This window comes from Hydra vulgaris, chromosome 10 (genome assembly GCF_038396675.1).
Source record: "Hydra vulgaris chromosome 10, alternate assembly HydraT2T_AEP".
Classification (NCBI taxonomy): domain Eukaryota; kingdom Metazoa; phylum Cnidaria; class Hydrozoa; order Anthoathecata; family Hydridae; genus Hydra; species Hydra vulgaris.
The window spans coordinates 15,574,681-15,593,050 of NC_088929.1; the positions used below are offsets into that span (position 1 = coordinate 15,574,681).

The 18,370-nt window shown below is 29.1% G+C and overlaps 2 protein-coding genes across 2 annotated transcripts; one reads left to right on the forward strand and one right to left on the reverse strand.

The window, feature by feature from the left end:
* The first annotated feature begins 341 nt into the window (after positions 1-341).
* On the forward strand, positions 342-2,681 carry LOC136086165 (zinc finger MYM-type protein 1-like). The gene is made up of 5 exons (XM_065808442.1): positions 342-438; positions 521-1,325; positions 1,443-2,075; positions 2,134-2,419; positions 2,514-2,681. Exons 1-5 carry the CDS (start codon positions 342-344, stop codon positions 2,679-2,681), a joined length of 1,989 nt encoding a protein of 662 aa, XP_065664514.1.
* An 11,320-nt stretch (positions 2,682-14,001) lies between these two features.
* Positions 14,002-18,370, reverse strand: LOC136086166 (heme-binding protein 1-like). Its single transcript, XM_065808443.1, has 3 exons — positions 18,274-18,370; positions 14,805-14,950; positions 14,002-14,496 (listed from the first exon to the last, which is right to left on the reverse strand). The coding sequence occupies exons 1-3, from the start codon at positions 18,368-18,370 to the stop codon at positions 14,002-14,004; spliced, it is 738 nt and encodes a 245-aa protein (XP_065664515.1).

An 18,370-nucleotide genomic window follows, 5' to 3' on the forward strand; every position in this document is an offset into this window, starting at 1 on the left:
TTAATAAGTTTTGTTAAATGTAATGTTTAATGGTTCAGTCTATGGTTTGTTATTTGTTTTAAATGTTTGTTTAAATTTATCAATAGTTTACATTTATCTAAAAATGAAATTCTCAGAATTCCACGTATAATTTTAAAAAGTACAATTTTATTTGGTAGGTATTTTATTTGTTATGATTACGTTTTTGTAAACTATTAATAAGTTTTGTTAAATGTAATGTTTTATGGAATATATTTAAATGTTTTCCCCCTCTTTAAATGGGTTAACATATTTTATTTTATTTTTATGTTTTATGTCTATTCTATACTGAATATTTATTATGATTTTCAGAAATTCAAGTCATGTCCGATGGCGATGGGTACAAGAGAAAGCACGAGTCTGGCTATATTAAACGGCAGAAAAAGCAAAGGAAAGAGGATGCATTAAAAAAAATGAAAGGTTCTTTGCTAAAATATGTTAATAAAGTAGATGCTACTTCTGGCAATGACACTTCAATAAACTCTTTCGTTTCTTCAACAAGTTCAAGAAATAGTTATACCAGAGCCAGAACCAATGCTGACTCACACTGTGGAACAATGCGGTTGTGCAATGAGTTTTACAAGTGAACCAGTTATTCAAGCAGATGCGGAACCAACAGTAGCAGATTTAGGATTGGGAATAAGGAATAGTAAGGAATCTATTTCAAATGATCCTGCTGAATGGGAAATAAATGCTGATCTCATAGCTTATTATGCAGAGAATATCCCATCACAGAATTTGAAATCTGATTTAAGCTTAAAAGGTAGACAATTTGGTGAAAAGATTAGGTATGTACGTAAGGAATATTTTATAAGAAAACTGGTAAATGGAGAAATTGTTAGCAGGGATTGGCTCATATATTCGCCCTCAACTGGTAAAGTGTTTTGTTATATTTGCAAGATATTCGGTTGCAAAACCGGCAGCGCTGGTACTAATAATGCACCAAGGAATCAATTTATAACTGGTTTCGATGATTGGAAAAATGTTATTGCTAGGATAATCTCACATAAAAAATCAAAAGATCATTTTGCTGCTGTGTCGATGATAATGCAATACAAAAAGTCTACTCGAATTGATGTTGAACTTCAGAAGGAAAATGAGAAGTCTTGCAAATACTGGACTGAAGTCTTGAAGAGAGTTGTTGTAGTGATAAAGTTTCTTGCTGAAAGGGGATTAGTTTTTTGTGGTGACAATCAATTGCATAACTCTCCTAACAATGGAAATTATCTGGTTGGTTGTATTGATCTGTTAGCTGAATTTGATCCATTTCTAAGAGAATACATTCAAAGATATGGAAATCCAGGAAAGTGAAATGTATCATATCTTTCAGCAAACATATGCGATGAATTCATTAATATATTAAATGGCAAAGTTTTGAAGCAAATAATTTCTGAAATCAAGGATGCTAAATATTATGGAATTAGCATCGATTCAACCCCTGATATTAGTCATGTAGATGAGCTCACACTTGTTATTCGCTATGTACTCAAAAACAGAAATGTAGTAGAGCGATTTCTTCAATTTATTCCAATTGAACACCATGATGGAGAATACGTATTTAATCTTGTGGTTGGTATTCTTCAGTTTCATAGAATAGACATCAAAAATTGCCGATCACAATCTTATGATAATGCCAGCAATATGAGTGGAATATATTCTGGTGTGCAAGCTAGATTCAGAGAGATTAATCATTTAGCAGAATGGGTTCCATGTGCTGCCCACAGCCTAAACTTAGTTAGTTCAGCTGCCGTGGAGGGTTGTTCAGCAAGTGTAAATTATTTTGGTGTCATACAGTCAGTTTATAATTTTTTCTCAGCTTCAACGAAGAGATGGTCAATTCTTATAGAACTTCTTAAAGAAAACTTATTTGTTTTACAAAGTTTATTAGAAACTAGGTGGTCCTCTAGAAGTGATGCCATAAGAGCTTTCTATGCAAATTACTTAGAAATTCGTCAAGCATTATGTGAAGTCACTAACAGCAGACATCAACCACCAGCAGCTGTTCATGAAGCGAAATCACTGGTTAAACATTTAGACTACTTTGAAACTGCGTTAATGTGTGTGATTTGGAAAGATTTACTTCAAAAGATGAATATTGTCAATAAAACCTTACAGTAATACAAGTAATCCCAGTTTAAATGTTAGTGCCAGTGATAATTTCCGTATTCAACAGTATTACGTTATCATAGACAGACTTAATAATGAGATGGAAAAACGCAGAGCAGCTTATAAAGTATTGTACAAAAGGTTTAACTTTCTTCTTGACAACAAGAAGAAAGTTAAACCTTTGGAAGTAGTGGCTAAAACCAAGGCACTAATTCAGTTGTATCCATCAGACCTCGAAGACGAATTTACCGATAAGTTTTTGCTGTTTTCTCAAATGTTTAGTGATGGTAAATCGGTGTCTGATAAGTTTAAGCTGCAAATAGACAATAAACTAGTTGCAAGTTTTCCAAATGGTAATATCGCTTTCAGGATTTATCTCTCTATATTAGGCACGAATTAAAACTGATAAAAACTATCTGCGTTCAACTATGGGACAAGCCCGACTATCCTCCCTGGCACTGCTATCAATTGAAAATGAAGTAATGCGGGAGATGAAATTTGAAGATGTTATAGTTGATTTTGCAAATACCAAAAGTCGAAAAGTTAATGTCATCTAATTATACTGTTTGATTATAAACATTTTTATCAATTATGAATATTATGCTGCATCTGTATGATTGTTTTATTAATGAAATGAAAAACACTTTAAAGTTTCTTTTTTTTTCTTTCTTTTGTAGGCCCCTGTAGATTCGTAGGCTCTAGGCACAGTGCCTATAGTGCCTAATGGATAAGATGGCCCTGCCATCTTCATGTTTTCCTGACTCATTCAACCAAGAACTTTTCAAGTCTTCTGTCAACCGTTTCTTTGCTCTTGAACTCTATTCTCTGTTTTCTAGTAACTATCAACTTAATAGTAGTTGCTTGTAGCCTTATTGGGAGTCAATTAGAATTGTAAAAAAAAAATATTGCAGACTGATACACTCATTCAAAACCATTGTAGGATACGTCTTATTTTGCTTTCCCTTTTCCTCCTTCTTTAAGTGAACGATTGAAACTGCCCCTTGATATAAATTCATCTCATTCTCATTCAAAATGAAGTTTATGAAGCAAGATAACGATTGACAGACGACTTAAAATATTGCAAATTATATCAATTAGAAAAATACGATGAAGGAAGCTAATTCTAAAGAACCGATGTTTGAGAAAAAAAACTGGACGAATAAGAATTTTCAGAGCACTTAGGAACAGCCACAGTAAAAGGATGAGACTTAATAGAACAACGAATTTTAGTAGATTGTATAAGATACGCTAGCTCTTTAGAGCAGTGAACGTTATAGTATATATAGACAATAGAAAGATGAGCAACATTACGACGATACCATAATGGTTGGAGGTTTTTTTGGCGCTCTGGCTTTTGCGGAAGAAAGACGTATTATTTAATAGCGAAAAGTTTTTACATAAAAAAAATGGATATTACGATGAAAAACATCGAAAAAATGATTTCTAGTAAGCTTGAAGAACATAAAAAAAGTATTCTCAAAGAAACGGAACGCTTATTAAAAGACCAGGAAAAATCATTTACCTCAATAATAAGTGCAAATCTCAAAATTATCACAGATATATTAGACATGCTAGAGAATGACATTAATAACAAGAAATGTAAAATATCAAATATAGAAAAAGACCTACGTGACATTAAAGACAGCCTAAATTTTCAAGAAAACAACATCTCGGAAAAAATATCACAAATAAAGAAATACTACGACAAAGAAATCAATTCATTATATAAAAAATCCATAGATCTAGAAAATCGATCGAGAAGAAACAACTTAAGAATAGATGGAATACAAGAAACACTAGGCGAAAGTTGGGAAGACTGCGAAAAAGCTGTTAAAGAAATTTTCAAAACAAAACTGAAAATACAGAGCGAAGTAGTGGTTGAACGAGCTCATCGTATTGGACAATTTAAAGACAACAAACCAAGAACATTAGTTATAAAACTTTTAAACTTCCATGACAAAAACAAAATTCCCAATGCTGTAAAGTATCTTAAAGGAACTGGCCTATACATAAAAGAAGACTTCGCTCAAGAAACAATATATCATCGAAGAAAGCTCTGGGAAGATGTTAAAATACTAAGAAGCGAAGGTAAATACGCCATTTTAAAATACGATAAAATATTTACACGAGATTTTAAAAAATAGCGCAACACACTTTTGTTTTACTGAGTAAACGCGTTCTACATTTTACATTCTAAAATAATGGCAATAAAAAATAAAACAATAGATTTTGAAACGATGCGCTTTAATGTCTTTGAAACCGCGAATAATATACTCAATGACGCTGATACGCAAATTTTTCAAATGTATAATTTTAACTCTCGATATTTTGAAACAGAAACTTTCAACTGAACTTGAAGCTTATAAAAATAATTTTACGGTAATTCACATAAATATAAGAAGCATAAATAAAAATTTTGACAAACTTAAACATTTCCTAATTGATTGCAATTATTCATTCAGTATGATTTGCCTAACAGAAACTTGGTGTTCTGATGAATCAATCCAAAATAACTCTAACTTTCAAATTCCAAATTATAAATTATTATCTTCTGAAAGGAAAGCATACAAAAAAGGAGGAGGGATTGCAACTTATGTTCGGAATGATCAAGTGATAAAAGTGAGAAAAGATCACTCCATTTCTAACCCCGATAGTGAGGTCTTTACAATAGAGATCATCAACTCCAAATTTAAAAATATTATAGTCTCTACCTGTTATAGGCCACCTGAAGGTAATATTAAAAAATGTTCTAATTATCTAGAAGAAATATTTCTTAAAATCAATAAAGAGCAAAAAAAGTTGTTCTGTATCGGGGACTTAAACATAGATTGTTTAAAATACAAAGAGTGTCCGATCACTAAATTATTTTTTGATAACATGTTTCAACATTGTATTTTACCAATTATTAATAAACCCACACGGGTAACCTCGAATACTATTTCTGCTATAGATAACATACTAACAAACTCATTTCTAGATACCTCCTTCAAAGCAGGAATAATAAAAATTGATATAACAGATCATTTTCCAGTTTACTTTACAATAAAGCATGATACAAAAATAAATAATAACTCGAAAAAAAAAATTTATAAAAGAAAAATAAATAAAAATTCTATTAAATGTTTTAAAGACGCACTATCGGCAGTAGATTGGGTTAAAGTGTATCAAGAATGTAACCTTGGGAACACAAACTCTGCATATAATACTTTCACAGATATTTTTCTAAAACACTATAATAATCATTTTGCAATCAAAGAAAAAGAAATAAAAGTAAAACATTTGAGCTGTCCATGGATCACCAGCGGAATCAAAAAATCTTCAAAAACTAAACAAAGACTATATGTTAAATATTTGAAAAACAGAAATGAAAATCTACTTATAAACAATATAAAAATCTTTTCGAAAAAATCAGAAAACATTCTAAAAAAGTTTATTATTCTAAATTACTTCAAAAAACAAATGGAGATACTAAAAAAACATGGAACATCATGAAAAAATAATCGGAAAAAAGTATATAAAAACAAACAGCTTACCAGATAAAATTATTATAAATGAAATAGAACACAACGATAAGAACTCTATTGCCGAACAATTCAACAATTTCTTCGCAAATATTGGCCCTAACATGGCGTCAAAAATTCAAACCGCAAATAACTCCTTTGAAAATTATTTTACTGATCTAAATAGCGAACTAACTTTCAACGGATTAAGCTATGAAGAACTCGAAAATGCAAAAAACTCTTTAAAAATCAACAAAGCACCAGGAATTGATGAAATTTGTAGCAATATTGTAATGAGTATCTTTCCGATAATAAAGAAACCCCTCTTCGAAATATTTAAATCTTCAATTACAACAGGAACCGTTCCAGAGAAATTGAAAATTGCAAAAATTGTACCAATATATAAAACTGGAGAACCATACTTACTAAACAATTATAGACCAATCTCAATTCTTCCTGTATTCTCAAAACTCCTTGAACAAATAATTTATAATAAATTATACCAATATATAACAAACAACAATATCTTAAATACAAAACAATTCGGCTTTCAAAAGCAACATGCAACCGAACATGCAATCGTAGATCTTGTAAATAGCATCAACTACTCATTTGTTAATAAAGAATTTGTTTTAGGAATCTTTATAGATTTATCGAAAGCATTCGATACTGTTGATCATGCTATCCTGCTCAAAAAATTGGAAAAATATGGCGTAAAAAATGTTGCATTACTCTGGTTTAAATTTTTTAGCTAAACAGACAGCAATGTGTTTATACTGATGAAAATATTCAAAATTGCTTAAGATTAAATGTGGCGTTCCCCAAGGTTCCATTCTAGCTCCCTTATTGTTCTTAATATACATTAACGATCTTCCGAAAGTCTTAAACAAACTTGATGTAATAATGTTTGCAGATGATACTAATTTATTTTATTCATCTCAGTCTATTGAAAAACTCTTTGAAACAACGAATATCGAACTTGAAAAACTTAATATCTGGCTAAAATCTAATAAATTATCTTTAAACACAGAAAAAACCAATTACATTTTATTCCATCCCAACCAAAAAAGAAAAAAAATACCTAATATATTACCATTGCTAAAAATAGAAAACAAAAATATTGAAAGAACCTCAATAACAAAATTTCTAGGTTTACTAATTGACAAAAATATTTCTTGGAAAGCACACATTGACTATTTAAATACAAAAATAACCAAAAACATTGGCGTGCTATACAAAGCTAGACCAATGTTATTCCAAGAAAATCTAAAACATCTTTATTTCTCATTTATACAGACCTATTATACATATGGTAATATAGCATGGGCAAGTACCAATAAATCCAATTCACTTGATGATACCCTGCAGTTATATTTTTTGTATTCTATAAAGTTGTGAGATTTTATTTTTTCTCTTACCATCATATATTTTATAAAAATTGTAAATTTGTATCAGTTATATAGATAGAATCACAACATTGTAAAGATAAAAGAACAAAAAAAAAAAAAAAAAAAAAAAAAAAGGTTAGCTGCAAGAGCAGGTCCAACTATGTTTATAATGTGTTTTTGCACCTTGTCTATGAGAGAACGGGTATCATTGGAAGATCCTCCCCAGATATGGCAACAGTATTCCATACAGAGACGGATTTGAGATTTATAGAGATAAAGAATAAAATCCGGAGAAAGTGGAAGGCACAGTAAAGAGATGCAACTTTAGCAGTTGCTAATTTTGTAATGGATTTATGGATATATGGCTTGAATGGATATATGATTTCCAAGAAAGATCGGAAGTAAGAGTTAACCCTAGAAGACAAAGGATAGATGACTCATCAAGTAAATTACCGTTCATAAATATAGAAAGATCTAAATTATTGAGATAACGATTGGCTAAAAAAAATTGAGTTTTATCTGAATTAAAGTTCACCAGCCACTGTGAGCCCCATGCTGTAGCAGAAGTGAGATCCTTTTCAAGCTCAAATGCCCCCTTGAAGCAATCAGAGAGTGTTGGCTTCTTATCAAAACAAGAATAAATGGTAGTATCATCAGCGAACAATAATACCTTAGATCTAAAAATATCTGCAAGATCATTAATGTAAATTAAAAAGAGTATAGGGCCAGGAATAGAACCTCGAGGAACCCCTGAAGTGACAGGATATGAAGAAGAGTGCTATCCATCGAGGAAACTTTAATACTACGATTAGTAAAGAAAGATTCAATAATCTTAAAGATTTTATCTGATACACCGTAAGAAAAAAGATTGTGGAGAAGACCAGCATGCCAAACTTTATCAAAAGTTTTAGAAATGTCAAGAGCGATAGCATTAACCTTTCCGCATCTATTTAATGCACAATAAAACCTATCGGTTATTACTGTTAGAAAATCAGCTTCAGAACGAGAAGATCGAAATCAATATTAATGATTAGAAAGCAAGTTATTAAATTCTTGATGAGAGGTTAAGTGTTTGTTAATTAAAGACTCAAAAACCTTGCTTATGATGGAAAAAAGACTAATGAGACGGTAGTTAAATGAGTCAGATTGCTCTCCAGTGTTTTTGAAAATAGGGATACCAGGTGCCACTTTCAAGCAGGCTGGAAAACAAGACTCTGATAAGCACTTGTTTAATAGTTTTGAAAGTATAGATGACAGCTCCGGAGCACAATTCTGCAAGACTATACCGGGTAAGTTGTCCGGACCAAAGGCTGTGGACGAATCTATGCAGGAAATCACTTTAGATACAGAAGCTGTAGTGATACGAATAACAAGCAATAGATCAACCTGTTTGTCGGCTACATCAGGTAGAACGCAACTAGTTATATTAAGAGATGATATTAATGAAGTTTTCTTAGCAAACAGTTCAACTTTGTCTTTAAGTGAGGTGACAAAATCTGAGCCATTCAAGAGAGGTGGAAAAACAGATTTGCACTTATTATAAATACTGTTAAAAATTCTCCGGATGTCACAAGATGTAAGAAGTCACATCTTTGGAATGTTTTTTATCTGAATATTGCGCCATCTTAAATACTTTTTGCTTGAGTTTCATTATGCAATGTAATGCGTCAAAAGTTCGTGTTCGCCTTATTTGCATAATGTTTCTTTATTTGATACAGTTTAAAGCATGCCAAACCTCTATATTCCAGACCTTAAAAATATTTTTCTTGACTACTAAAACCATATAAACCGTTATTTTGTACAAATTATTATTTGTTACATTTATTATCTTAAGCTTTTCTAAATCCACGAGATTTCATTAAAATAATTCACTGTTACTAAAATTGCAACTAATAATAGTATTGTTTGTTAAACTAAGAGAATATAAAATAGCAAAACATATATGTAAGGTTTTAAAATTAGAAAATAATTTTTTCAAAACTATATTATTTAAAAACCTTAAATGATATAGCTTTGAAAATTTATTAACTAATTTATAATTTTAAATAATTTAAAATTTTTAAATAATATAGTTTTTATTTTAATTAAATAATATATTTAGTTATTTAATATATATAATTTTTATTTTAATTAAATAATATATTTAATATAATTAAATAATATATTTAGTGCGGCCGTGGCGCAGTGGTTAGAGCGCTTGCTACATAAGCAAGAGATCCAGGTTCGAAACGAGCCTTGGACATATTTTCGCGTCACGGTAAGAAAGGAGGCGTGAACTTTCTGGTTAAATGCACATCCGCGGTGCTCTGTGACAAGACCGTTAGGTCTTCTTGGGGCACCTAAATAAATAACAGTATACTGATTTAAGAATCTCATATATTTTTGCTATTTTCTTTTCTTTTAATTTTAACGTCCTAATAATTTTCTTTTAAAACTTTGTATTTTTGAAAACAAAAAGTTTTGAATCCAGTGACTTTTTAATAAAAAGATTTTGGATCAGATTTAAAATTTCTTGCTTTTAAAATTATCACAGTTTTAAATCATTTCACTGATCAAATCAGCTAATTAGTGCAAATCAAAAGTTGTTCAACATTATTATTATCGAAATCTTTCCTTTTTTTCATGTAAAAATTATAAATTTTTGTATTTATACTTACTTTCAAATTTTATGTTATATGTACGCTGTAAAAAATATAATGCTAACTGACGCTCATACGTTGGTATATGCATACATTTATGTACATTAATGTTATTGTTTAAAGTTTTATTATTTTTAAAAATGAAAGAATTTGTTGTTTTGGGGCAAAGTTAAAAAACTTATATCTTTAGAATTGATTAGAGGAATAATTTTGTGGACATTGATTGAAATCTTGAACTGATGTAAAAATGATGAATTTGCATAGAATTACCCCATTCGTATCTTTAAAAAATAATATCATTTTCATCTTAAAAAAGTTAAGAATGTAATGAATTAAGTTGTATAAATGTATAAGTTAAGAATGTAATGGGTTAAGAATGTAATACATATGTCTGTTATTTCTGTTTTTTACCTTGCTGGGGTTGTCAAAAAGTATTTCAGCTTTTATATCATTTCTTTTTTTCACATTGTTATTTCATTTTTTTTTTTTAACCACGTATTGTAGACAGCATAAATTCTATTAAAACATTAGCTTGTTTTCTGTTAATGCTCTCATTAGCAGTTTTAATTTAATTTTATTTTTTTCTATAAAGCCAAATTAATTTGGTAAACTATGTATAATTTATGTTAATTATGCCATGATAATTATACTATATTATTATGAACTATAATTTACGTATTATTAAAGACTTCAACAAAGTTCTTTTTGACTTCGACAAACCATACATCTGACTGCATTAATATGGGCAGTTTATACTTGAGGTTAAGGGTTTTACGTGACTTTAAAATAATAGGGTTCTATCTCCGTTTTTAACATTCAGAGAATTTAACTTTCGGTTTTTAATTATTTAAATGTCTTACAGTTTTTATTGTTTTTATTCATAAATTATATGTTTTTTATGTTTGTACGTTTTATTATTATTCTTACATTAATATAATAATTTAAAATTGTTTATTTATAAATTATTGTTAAACCCAACTTTATTAAATAAAGTTGAAATTAACAAAAATTGGCAATTTTTAAAATTATATAATTAATAATAATAGGATATACACATTAATTATATAAATTTATACAACTATGAACATAAAAATAATATAATAAATAACAACCAAAAGTTAAATTTTCTTGACATGAAAAATGGGAGGTAAAACCTTATAATTCTCATGTCACAATATGCTATTTTGTTTTATAACAATCTATATTACTAAATAAATAATAAACTGTGTGTTATAATCAAGATCTACACCATCTAGTAAGGAGGGTAGGGGAATTTTTAGGTTTTTTTATTTGGTGAATTTAGACTAGAAAGTAAAGATGGGAAGGGAGGCGATTTTTTGATTTGGTGAATTTAGGCTCTAATAAAATAGAGGTGGTGGGAGGGGGACCATATTCAGGTTTATATTATAAAACTTTTTTCGTTAGTTTTTTTAGAATATTAGTTTTCAAACAACATGCTTTGTTAAATATATAAATCTACAACAACAAAAAATTATTTCAAAAATATATAAGAGAGGTGGGAGGTCACCCCAATTACACCTCCCATACCCCTCCACCAAATGGATCCGCCCGTGTGCCATATTTGAATCGCACTTAGTTATGGGTGTCAGATTTGGGGTAAAAAAAAGATCTTTAAACTAACTAGTTTTTCTTCAAAACAAAGCCCTTAAAATTATTCACTTTCAAAATTGTGTATTTTAAAATGTTTCTCTCTTATATAAATCATCAAAAATTCTTATGCTTAACGACGATACCTTTTAAATTGTTTATTTGTGTGGGATTATCATCGTGATAAACTTCCAATATCCTTCAAGGATTTCGGAAATTTATCACAAAGTTTGTCATGAACTTTTTCTTTCAAATACGTAACAAACATTCTTACTTCCTAAGATCCTTTTCATGCAAAAAAATCCTTATAGAACATACCAGGACAATAAAATTTGGCAGCAAATCAATTAAACATCAATGCACAAATGCTTGAAACAATCTCCCTCGTCCTTTTTAAAAAAAATATTTTAGTCAACAAGTTTAAAATACATCTGCTTCAACTTGTTGACTAAAATATTTCCAGTTTTAAAAAGAACGAGTGTGCACACTTTTAAAAAGTACTAAGTGTGCACACTATGTGGATATCTGCTAGAATAATAACATCAATAAAAGCAATATATCATTGTAAGTATTTTTACAGGAATATATTGTCGTCCTTATACAATGATTGTTTGTATATATGCGCACGCATGTTTAGGTATATGTATGCGTATGTGCATATATATGTCTATGTATACACACATACACATATACATGTACATATGTATAAGTGTATGTGTGTGTGTATATATGTATAACTTTAAATTTAGATTACCATGAGCAAAGAACTACCGGTAAAGAAACCTAGGATTTTTATTTTAAATTACGCTGACACTTGGTATAAACAACCCACTCAGTTGGTATAAACATCCCACCCCATTCCACCCCACCTCTACATCAAAAAAATCCTGTAGCCGTCGCTGAATGGAAAGTTTATTTATTAAGTGAGGAATTTTCTCATTTAATGTGGAACGCTTCTTTTACTTTGAATTTATGTTTAGTTGTAGTGGTATCTAAAATCTAAAATGAATTACAATTAGATAGGTTTTTACAATTAACGGATCTAATTAAATGTTTATATATAGGATTTTTAATTAGTTACAAGGTGCTCATTAATTCTTGTCAAATGTCTGGAAGTTTCTCTAATATAACTGGCATTACACCATGCACAAAAAACTAAACAACATGAGATTTAAATAGCTTAGGAAGTCGATCTTAAGCAAAAAAAATTTTGTATTTTCTTAGTATTAAATATGATTTTTATTAGAACATCTTTACAATATTTATTAAAAAATTTTTAATTTTTGTTGTAGTATAATTAGAATAAGCTTAAAAAATCTTATATTTGAGTTTTTAACTAAGGTAGAAAAGGATGGGTTCATTTTCTTGTCAATATACGATTTAATTTCAGAGCCAATAATTTTTTCATGTAGTTGTGTTAACGCAGTCTTTTCTGCGGAATGGACTATAGTTAGTGAGGTTGATAAACAGATTCACATTGACTAGGGCGCCAGCCTGAGTCTTTATTTACAAACTCCTTCATTTGCTCAAGAACTTTATCGGCGTCCTTTGAGCATCTCCTTGATGTCAATTTCATTAAGAATAGGTATAGAGTCAGATCCGAAATGGAAAGTTTGTCTAAAAGTATTTAAGGCTTTCCAAACATATCCAATACTGAAGGCTGTTTTTTATTTCAGTCACGAGGATTAGTGAAACCTATTTTCTACCCAATGAATTGAATAAAAATTTTTATCAATTCAAAAGAATTGATAAAAGTTTCATTCATTTGATCAAACTTTTTAACCGGAACTTTCTAGGAGCAGTCTTAAGCCTTGGAGTCGGAATAGACTTTCTTATAATACTTCTTCTGGTTGTTCTGTCACTTATTTTACTCCTGAATTCCAATTCAGCAAAAAAAATTAATTTTATTGCGTAGGAGATATTTCATTTCTATCATTCGGGTTATTAAAAACTTGTACTTTCAACGGTCTATGGCTTAGCTCTCGAAATGTTATCAGTAAGCCTAAAGTGCTGATTCTTGAATAAGTTATGTGTCTTATACTGGTATCATAGTTCTAAATAATACTTGAGTAACTTTATTTCTTCTAATGAAAATAATTTTTATTTTTCAGGCTACGGTTATTAGTTTTAATGCTGCGCCACTTGCCTAGTTATAAAAAAATATTTGCAACTAGATTGAGTTGACATTTTTTTATGATATCTATGTGTTCTAGAAAAACTATAGCTGTGACTAGAAAAGTTGTTAATGCTTAAAAGTAGCCTTAAAAGATAACCTGACTTTTTCACAACAAATGTTGCCAAGTCACAACTTTAGCTTTTTGTGACTAGGCAACATTTGTTGTGAAAAAGTCAGATGTCCTGAAGCCTACATTATACATCTACTGCGAGTTATAATAAATAAAATATTATAAATAGTATTATATTATTCCCAAATAGGACAATTTCTCCCGATGCGCTGTTTTAGGTCTAATATTAGAAACATAACATTAGACCATTTATCGTTAAAGCTAAAATTTAATTTTTTTGTTATAAAATATACATCTTTCAATTGAGATAATATAAAGTATTACATACTTAAATATGCGTATTTAATTTTTTTATTTTTATTTATTACTTGTTATTATTTTTTTATTTATTTTTATTACATATTTAAAATATACCTCTGAAACTGCAAAACTTTGTAATACAAACAAATTAAAAAGTAAGTTGTGATGTATTTTTAAATAAAGAAAATTTGAAAAATTAATCAACGTCGTTTAATTGAATTTGTGGAGAAATTTCATTTGGGAAAATGTTTAGCTTATCAGTATCTTCAGATTCAACTCCCAACATAATTTCGTTATGTCTGTGAAACAATTTCAATGGTGAATCGTAACCTGCGTAAACCAAGCACACTTCTTGGTATTTTCGACCGGCTTTGTCAAGTGCATCTGTAAGAATATTACGTTGTACTTCCAGAATTCGATCGACTTCCATTTGATATCCTCCAAAAACTCTCACGTAGACGCAAAGTTTGGGATAACTTACAAATTTAACAGCATTGTTGGTTGGTTTGGGTATCATTAAAATTGTAGGAGGAATAAAAAAATGCATTTTAATTTCCAAAGTATCATTTTTATTAGGTAACTTTTTCATTGAGACAAGAACGGGAGCAATCATCGGTATTTTAACTTTTTGATCATTTTTACCATTAATATATTTAAAAAGAGTTTGGTACAATGGTTGAAATGCTAATATATATATATATATATATATATATATATATATATATATATATATATATATATATATATATATATATATATATAGATACATACATACATACATACATACATACATACATACATACATACATACATACATACATACATACATACATACATACATACATACATACATACATACATACATACATACATACATACATACATACATACATACATACATACATACATTTATATATGTATATATTTCTTATGAATCGAACTACTGACAAAACGCTAACTCTTAATAATTGTTTAGTTCTTAATAATAAAAAAAATTACTCGTGTTTTGTCGTGTGGTGCTTGGATTGAAGCTGCCGCCCATGTTGACTCATCGTAACACCTTTCTTCATACCCATCGTCTTTTGACTTGATTGTGAATTTGTGACACTTTAAGTTGTTACTAAATTCAGGGTATTCTTCGTTCCCTAATAAAAACTTTATAATGCCTCCTTATTAGGCAACTAATTGGGCTAAGGAGGATATTCTGTATTTTAAATACAATTCAGATAGCAAACGTAACTTGTTATAATGCCAGAAACTCACATACTATGCTATTCTTAAATTAGGATTATTAAATGTCAAATAAATATCTTCATCCCAGAAAATAGTTCCATCCTTAAGCAGACTTCATCCAAAATATTTTAAATGTTGTTTATTTTCAAAATACTAACTAGAATTCGCTGCTCATTTATCCGTACTTAGTGAAAAGTAGCTCCAAAGGATGTCTTTGTAAAATAGAATTAAAAAAATATATATAAGCTTTCTTTGAGCAAATCATTCATAAGAATGATTTTCTTGAACTGTTGCAATTATAGCATTTTTGGTTGGAAATTTTGGTTGGTTGGAAATTTTGTTTAGTTGGTGTAAAATATTCACATTTTGACCAAGTTTCAATAAAGTTTGCAATAAAGTGAGTATTTGTAATCACTTTTCACAGCAGCATTGCTGAGTTATATGGATGTATTGAGTTTCTGCTTTGAGTTAATAAATAACTTATAAAACAATCATAAAAATTTTGCTGCATTATTTCTTTCAGAAAATAACTATAAAAATGAGTATATCAAATAAAAAGCATGTTTTAAATACTCATTTATAAACTGGATGATCAATAAATAGTTTTCCATCTCCAGTCTATAGATGTAGAAAGGTTCTTAAAGCATATAAATCCTAATAAATTTATTAGGATCTATATGATTTAAGATGCTTTTTTTATGTATTGAATATTTTAAAGATTATTTTGTTACATTGTTATTTTGTGTATAAAATATTTTAAAGCTCATTTGTGTTCGTTTATATAGTATTTAAAAGTAACATACAACAGTATGATTTTTAAAAAACGCAAAAGGTAACTGCCAGCAGTGCCGGCATATAATACAATATAAGAGGTTAATTGCCGGCAAGTAAATTAAAAGTATAAAGTTAAAAACTTTCAAAATCTGAATGTTTATGTCGCTCAGTGGATATGATAGTTAAGTGAGCGTACGGAGGAGATCCGAGTACGTATCTGCTTTAAGAGTTTTTTGTCCGCGAAATTTTATGTTTATTTCAAACAGTACTAATTTTTATTAGTATTACCCATTATTAGTGTATAATAATTTTTAATAATTTTATTTATTATTAATTACCATTTATTATAATAAATACTCTGCTTCGTTTACTGCTACATCAGTTAATGTATGTACACTTTGAGGCACTTATGAAACTTAAACCTATAGATAATGCCTCAAAGTGTACATACATCAACTGATAAAGCAGTAGGCGAAGCAGAGTATACATACGTTGGCTGATTTAATAAGCGCAGCGAAGTCTAAATAATAGACTGACTTGAATAGGGATGGAAGAAGTGAAGTGTACATACCACCTTTGATAGGGTACATACCAGGGTACATACCATGACTTCGATAGGGTTAGACGTGTATAAAGTAACATAAATTGAACGAGGGTTTTGCTATGGGTAGTCTATTATTTTAAAAAAAGTCTTTGTTTTTTTAAAACTGGCGTAAAAAAGTCTATAAAATTAAGCTAAATAAATATTACTAAACATAGTTTAAACTGTTTTTCTAACACCAAAACTAATTAGTTAACCAAATCATTATATTTGTTACACATAAATTGTTTTTTTATTCGCGCTCCAGGCAATTTATTATTTGCCGGCACTGCTGGCAATAACCGCCTGTCTTTAAAAAATTTATTTCATTAGAAAATGTTCTTAAATTATTGTAAATAAATAAATTAAAAGAGATTTTACTTATAAGCCAAATTATAAATTTAGCTCAAACTTTATATTTGACAGTACATTAAGTTTTGCAGTATATTATTTATTTGAGGTACAAATCATATATACATCGTATAAAACACTTATCTAAGTGTTTTATACTATGTATATGTAATTTATCTTTACTTATCTTTTGTATGTATAATTTATCTCTACTTATCTTTTTTCTTCATCTATTAGTTTCAACTTCAGACTGAAGTAGACCTTTTTGATGAATCAGTTAAAGTTCAGTAGTGTCATCAAGAAGGGTCTCCTAATGAACCTAGGTTTTTATAGAAAGAGAAACCAGTAGTTGAAGAAAATATTTAAATAAGACTTTTTTACTAATTTAACTGCTCTGTTCTTTAAGAACATTAAGCACTCTTTCTGTAGAATACACTAACACAATTTACATTACATGCAATACATACATGATGTATAAAGGAATTTTAAAATTATTATTGTGTAGTCAATACATAATAAATATAAATACAAATACATTTTCCTAATAATTTTAACATTACCTTTTTTTTTTTTTTTTTTTTCTTACTGAGTATTTAATGATTTATTAATCCGATCTAATTTTTACGCAATAAAAGAAATACGGAAAACCGGTAATTTTACAGTGAAAGTGTTGTCTCTTTGCAGGCTGACTTTCTCCGCAATTTTGGATGGAAAAATGATGTATGGGTACCGTGAATTTTTACGGTGCAAGTTCTGTTTCTTTTTTAACGGATTTTCTCCGTTAATTTATACGGAAATTAGAAACTACGGTGGTTATCAGGTAAAAAAAATATTTTTTGAATGCCAACATAATCATATACCAAAATTAGTTTAAAAGAAAAATACTTCTTAATATAATTAAAAATGCTCATAAAATTAATTTGCTTTTTTTTTGCTGGTTCAGCATAAAAAAATCAATGAAAAGGAAAACAACATTTTCTCAGCCTTTTTATGATATTATAAGCTAAAACTGACAAAACTGTTAGATAATAATGTAATAAACAAAAGCTTACTAAAAAAACTAAAAATAAAAATTATTTTTAAAATGGCAGCACTTTCATTTTTAAAGGTAAAATATCAATATTGGAAACAAGTTTAAGATTTGTTATGGTAAGGTAATGCAGTTCTATCTATAAAGAAACAACCCTGAAAATTTGAACTCAATTGCATATCTGGTTAAAAAGATATGAATGGTTTGCTGTTCGCAGTCAGACAAAAAAAATACAGTTGAGAAATCGTGCTTCAAAGTTTAAAAACAATATATTCATTTAAAATTTCCAGAAACATAAGAGTCTTTTCCCTCTTTTTCTTTCTCCTTATTAATGTATATCTTTTCCTTCTAGCCATTTTTTGCTTAGGAGTTGAACTTTTAATCGTGTTCTTTCTTTTAATCGTGTTACTCTCGATATGTCCTTCTTCCACGATCTTTGGATCATAAAACTTCCAGGCAAGTTTGTGGCTTATAACTTTTTTCATTCTGGCAATACTTACACCAGCTTTCCTTTGTACATGGACAAAATTGATGTCTCTCTTCGCTGTTACTTATATTTGAGCAACGCCATAATATAGCCAAAACAGATTTTTTCAT

Excerpts from the sequence above, each read along its gene's own strand:
- LOC136086165 (XM_065808442.1), top strand. The coding sequence starts at position 342 with ATGTCCGATGGCGATGGGTACAAGAGAAAGCACGAGTCTGGCTATATT. Across the intron at positions 1,326-1,442 it reads AGATATGGAAATCCAGGAAA|CATCGATTCAACCCCTGATA; the intron begins GTGAAATGTATC and ends TTATGGAATTAG. Across the intron at positions 2,420-2,513 it reads TGTTTAGTGATGGTAAATCG|GCACGAATTAAAACTGATAA; the intron begins GTGTCTGATAAG and ends TCTCTATATTAG.
- LOC136086166 (XM_065808443.1), bottom strand. The coding sequence starts at position 18,370 with ATGAAAAAATCTGTTTTGGCTATATTATGGCGTTGCTCAAATATAAGT. Across the intron at positions 14,951-18,273 it reads ATGTACAAAGGAAAGCTGGT|GGAACGAAGAATACCCTGAA; the intron begins GTAAGTATTGCC and ends AGTTTTTATTAG. Across the intron at positions 14,497-14,804 it reads CACCACACGACAAAACACGA|ATATTAGCATTTCAACCATT; the intron begins GTAATTTTTTTT and ends ATATATATATAT.